Source organism: Thermobia domestica, chromosome 2 (assembly GCF_964235325.1).
Source record: "Thermobia domestica chromosome 2, izTheDome1.hap1.1, whole genome shotgun sequence".
Lineage (NCBI taxonomy): Eukaryota > Metazoa > Arthropoda > Insecta > Zygentoma > Lepismatidae > Thermobia > Thermobia domestica.
The window spans coordinates 119,481,160-119,487,159 of record NC_137455.1 but is presented as its reverse complement, the minus strand read 5'-3'; the positions used below and the strand labels follow the sequence as shown (position 1 = coordinate 119,487,159).

The 6,000-nt window shown below is 36.2% G+C and overlaps 1 protein-coding gene across 2 annotated transcripts in view; it reads left to right on the top strand.

Moving 5' to 3' along the window:
* Positions 1-795: 795 nt before the first annotated feature.
* The window catches only part of Nf-YC (nuclear factor Y-box C), a 63,698-nt gene continuing 58,493 nt past the window's right edge, over positions 796-6,000 (top strand). The window contains exon 1 of one of the 2 annotated variants that reach the window (XM_081745458.1): positions 796-1,019. In XM_081745458.1, coding sequence (XP_081601584.1) covers positions 997-1,019 — 23 coding nt within the window. In that variant the 5' untranslated portion in view covers positions 796-996. The remainder of the gene's footprint in view (positions 1,020-6,000) is intronic. The other variant, XM_081745453.1, reaches the window with a different exon arrangement.

The following is a 6,000-nucleotide window of genomic DNA, read 5'->3' as shown; positions in this document are numbered from 1 at the left end:
AACCAGCTTCGGCCACAAGATGCCGCTAGTGTCGATACAAAATTTAAATATTTCATGCTGTGTGTTCAGGTGCCTCTGTTTATTGATGGATTTCTCTTTCCTCGATGGTATAATAATTAAAAAATGATAGCATTACACTGCTGGGCAAAACAATGACACAAGTGTTAACTCTGGTATTGTTTTGGTGTGACTAGAATTTTTTCTAAATGCATTATAATTCATATGGGCACATTCCGTAATGTTTTAGGTCAAAGCAACGCTAAATGTTCGATAATTGCCTTAGCAGTTATAATTACATTATGCATTTTTTGTGTTGCTTTGCAAAACGCGTAATATTGTGAGGACTGGAACTGAATGATCTCAATGGACATAACACAAATCTGGTATTGAATTTACCGATTCGTTTTGACTACTGCACCTTTTATTCCATAAAAACTTTAGCAAAAATTGCATCGCTTAACGCAACAAACATGCAACTGCTATACAATTATAGCGAAATAAAACGCCGATTTTGCGTGCGTTAACGCTATCGGTTTCAGGATTGGGTGGGTTATTTGTATAAGGCTTCGCAAAATTCTGTGTAGATTAATGCAACGCAAAAAATAGGATAATCATTATAACTGCTATGTCGGTTACGGCAAACAAAATTGCAAATCTTAAGTGGTAACGACGCAAAACGTTACTGAACATCTCCAGAATCCACATTCTTCTTGGGCTCTTCAGTACCTTCCTCAACAAAAATTCCTAGTTACATAATCGAAGGAGAGTTCGATTAGTGATCTTTCGATTCCGAATCGCGCATATCCCTCAGATCATTCTCGTCCTAGACCAGTCACAGAGTTTGTTTGTGATTATGTTATGTAGTGATTGGAGGACAAGTGATAGAAACGATGATTGGCCAATGATTGTGTTTACGATGGGAAGAAACATGCCAATTTACACGTGAGAAGTTAAAGGGATTTTATTTGTGAGAAGAATATCAAGAAAGTATTAAAAATGTCGTTGTTTTTTGTTAACACGTACGTGTACTCTTCTGTACTTCTTTGTAGTCATTTGTTCCATATATGTTTCATCATCAAATTTTCCTCTATAAAATTTAAGTGCAAGGAAGTTTGTATAATACGTATATCTTCATTGTAACACAATTCAGTTGCTAGTCAATATAAGTTAGTTATGATCCCACAAACTGAAATGCTTTGTGTCAAACATCTAAGTGCAATAAGGCTGTTCGTGGTTGCTGTAAAGACAAAAGTCAAGGTAGTCATTATTGTAATATAATCATTAGCGGGTCGAATGTAAATATTACAGTAGGGGCCCCAGTAGAAAATCATTATTACACCCTGCCTTTTTCATATGATCTCTTACTATTCTCAATGATTCCTTTTTGTCTTGCCTGGTGCAGGTTTAATTTAGAAGGGTATTGCCGTTCACACTATACGTAGGGCATTTCAACAAACAATTACATACAAACTGCCTTGAAAAATAAACTTATTCACTTCAAATACGCAACCTGTAGCAGATGATCATTGTAAGAAGTAATTTTCCGTATTATCCCATTTTATGGCTTTTTTTTTTTTTTTTTTGTTTGTTTGTTTGAAAGGAGTGAAGGATATACTATACATGAAGCTGCATCAGTTCCCGAAGGAGCAGGACGCACATACTTTTAGCGATTATTCATTGAATATGTATGAACTTACAAAGGGGGTAACAAAGCTACTTTTATTTACTTATCGACTGATACGAAAATAAAAAAGAACGTACCTGTACTTTATATCTGCATGTGTAGTGCCCTTGTACTTTATTTATGCGCATGTCTTGTGCATACTACGCATGTCTTGTGTCTTTCTTACTATTGCACTACGTAGAAAATTTATGGTATTTCATGTAGAAGTGGTAATAGAACACAGAAGAAACTCAGATCAGTGGGTTCTCATGTGTACTATTACCGGAAAAAAGGCAATTGTTTAGCTTTGGTTTGCCAGGTTCGTTAGCGGTTAGAGCCCTGCAGGGAACTCTGTTTTCTGGCTTCATTAGTGTTGGCCCCCCCATTAATATACATTTGCCAAAAGTAATATACAGATAACTGCAAGACTTTGTTTAGCAGCGATGGGGGGGGGGGGGGATTTTTCACTTACTTTTTTGCGATATTCTACTCAGATTCGGTTGTTTTATGGGTGAATGTTTAGGAGACGGGGTCCAGATGTATCTAAAAATGTAGAATTTATTGGAGAAATGGAAGAAGCATTTACTTAGATCAAACATAACCCAAATTAACCTGAAGTAACCTAAACTAACCTAATATTAATAAAAATAAGCGAAATTCTATCTTTTTTTTTTTTTTTTTTCGAAAATTATGTCGGTCCCCTACGCTAATTTAATCTAACATAAAGTAACCTAACCTACCCGAAACTAACCTAATGTGAACAGAAATTATCGAAATTGTAACATTTTTCAGAAAAACTAGCTGGATCCCTTCTGCTAAACATTGTCCGTTACTTTTGCCACATAAATCAGTATGAAGTTCACAATCGGTAATCGAGCGCTCAATTTGTTATAAGTTTCGGATGGCATTTAGTATCTCCTCCAACTCGTTTCATGGTTCCAGAACCGAGTACCTTGGTTTTGTCTAAATTGTGATAAAGGTAGAAGTACAAGTGCCCTGGATGCTTCTAACTCCCTTCGCTAGCTGTCCCTAGCTCAGCTATATTTTGTAAAGTAAGTAACATAGTGTAAATCTTATATGTGCAAGATTGGGGGAGATACTAAATGTCAGCCAAAGTTTCATCAGCTCCCCGAACTCGTTTCATAGCTCCAGAACCGAGTATCTTATTTTTGTCTAAATCGTGATGAAGGTAGGAAACATCAATTGCCAGTCACCACTTTCAACTCACTTCTTCTGTAAGTCATCCTGCTTTTTTGTTAGTTTTGGCCCCCATCTCTAAACAGTTACCTATGAATGTTTATAAATGATTGTTTGATAATTGTTGAAATTATTCTAGGGATGAGAATGAAGAAATAAATTTTATGGGGTATATTTATATTAATGAAATATGAACTTCTCTTAGCAGGAAGTGCATTCTTATTGCCATAGAAAGTGTTTCTTGTGGGAGAAATTGTATTAATGAGTCGAGATTGACTGTAGGAGGGGTAAGTATAAGTACAACGTATAGACATGTGGCATAAAAGCTATAGTGCATATAACACAAAACAGTTTGTACTGCGGGCCACTAAAAAGCACAAATGCTATCTAGCCGAGTCAGGACAAGAGCACAGTGGTTGGGCTCTCCCGCTGGCGTCTGTAGACTATAGGCACGTAGGTGACGGTGGGTATATGCATAGACAAGAGAGTGAAAACACTTCATATAGTGTTGTAACTTATACCTTGTGATGCTTCTATGATCACTTTATACATTGCCGTTATATACCACTTCACTTTATGTCTTCCTTATGAGGTATTACATGGTAAAATCACATTCTGCGTTTTGTATTTCTACGTTCTTATGTATGTGAGAGGTAAGATCACGATATGTTTTGATTACTTATACAATTCTTTTGTGAATTCGAGAAATATATTTCTTCCGTAGATGTTACAAATACATCCCACCATAAATGAAATAGCACCAAATTCTCATTCAGGGAAATGCGGAGCTGGTATTCCGACACGATGAGATAGGAGTGCGTCCGCACATAGAGGCGCAACTGCAACGATGGGTATGTGCGTGAACGAAGAGACATGTGATAAACGCATCAATATGTGCAACTGCAACGATGGGTATGTGCGTGAACGAAGACACATGTGATAAACGCATCAATATGTGCTAGGTAGTTGCTGCAAGCGGTTAAGCTTTACTATACACGCTTCAGCGGCTAATCGATAAATAAGACCGCTTTAAGAGCATATAGTAGACTAAGGTAGGGAAAAATAGAGTAGAATAAGGTCGGGTTAGCTTAGAATTAGGGAAATTTGGACCCATTTTCTTAAAATTAATTGAGTGGAATTCTTTTGTCTGCATAAGGATATCAACGAGAGCAAGCGTTTTAAAAGTTTATTCCTGCAAGCAATTTTTTTTTTTTTTTTTTTTTTTTTTTTTAAATAGCACTGAAGAACACTTTTGAATCCTTACATGTTTGGTGCATTCATATATAACTTCCTCTATAATATTGTACGTGTTTTACAAATTAATACATTTTACCTTATAAATTGAAAAGCATCTGCAAAGACAAAAAAAAAAAAAAAAAAAGTTAAATACATATAGTGGACTATGTTCAGTTTTGTTGAGTTCTTCGTTACTACTGACCTGATAAATATGTCTCGTATATAAATTAGTTATTTATGCAGGAACGGAGACATGATGCGAGCAAAATTCTTGCAAGACTGGCAAAGCCCAAGGAATTCCAATTCATAGGAAATTAAAGTAGAAGTAAAAGAGAGACATTTTTCACTTCTCTACCCTCAAAGTATTTACATCAGTTACGTCGTCAGTAACAGCATAATTACTTTTACATTTAATGAATGATCTTAAAACAATGTGCATTACATGTACACTCATGTCCAAAATTATTGACGCATGTTTATAAATGTTGTAGGAATATAATTTGATAACAAATTCGCCCGGTATTTCTTATAATGTTAGAATGTGTATAATCCACAAAGACATGTATGTGGTAAATTTCATGCCAAAAGAGCAGTAAATAAGAACAACAAAACTAAAATAAAATTTTCTTGCACATTTAGCAACATTTTGTTTTATTCATTCTTATTTTCGTATTTATAGTTCTTTTCCTATGAAATTTACCACAAATATATATTTCCCGATGATACACATAGTATCAGTATTAAAAGTACCCTGCGAAATCATTATCAAATTATATTCGTACAAGAAGACAATTATAGATATGTGACAATCATTTTGGATATTGTTCTTTAAGTGCATTACATGTACGGCATATTTAGGTGTGTCACACTCACGTTGCATTAAAATTCTGAGTTGGAACAGATTATCTCTCTAGCCCGTATTACACCTTTTCAGTTACAAATGCAATATACCAGCCACCTGATATAAGTTAAATTTAGGAAATAAACCGCTAACTCGTATGCAGTAGACTAACATAAAAGGTTGCTGAAGCAAGCTGGTTTGAATACAGTCTGGTTCCAGGGAGAGCGAGACAAACAAATTACCCGTTTGGTGTTGTGTTTGCAAAATCTATATGTTAGCAGTAGTGGTTATGCACATTAAAAGAGGCTTTTTTTCTTTTTTTTACATATTTTATTTTCATTTTTTCTCAGTATGTACTCCTCATTTTGAATTAATTTAACATTTTTATTACCAGTTTTTTCTCTCCGCTGAAGCAAGTAGAGCCAGTTAGAGAATCGTTCAGGTGCTGTAATACTTACCGGGAAAAGTAATTTTTAGTCCGTAAACACCGCGCCAAGTAGAGGATGTAACACTGAGAGGATGTATGGCTTTTCGTCAATTGCACGCCGATTATCAGTGTTCCAGAAACAAGAATTTTGTTTATTCACATACCGCATAGTTGAAAATGCACTTCGTCTCTCATGATGATTTTTAATGGAAAATTCTCATTTTCGCGGGCGAGGTTTAAGAACGCTTGGCTAAACTGCACACGTACCTGGCGGTCTGCAGGTAATAGCTGGCTAGTTGCACTTTGTATGGGAACACTTTGTAAGTCTTGCACAAAATTTGCTGTAACGACCGTCTGTTGATGTCCAATTGCGTGGCCGTCGTCTGGTTGATGTTTGAGTGTTCACTGCACCATCTGCAGTTACAGCAGCTATGTTCTCGGCCGGGCGGACGATATTGTCTATTGTCCCGCCTTGTGCCAGTTCTCTCGAATCTAGCAACTAGACGTCGCAGTGTTTGACCAGTTGGTGCCGTACGCCCAGAAAATCGACGAGAAATTCACGCTGAACCAAAATCACCGATTCATTGTTTCTCAAACACGACAATTATTCCGTATTCGTGGCGAATATAGCAAGCC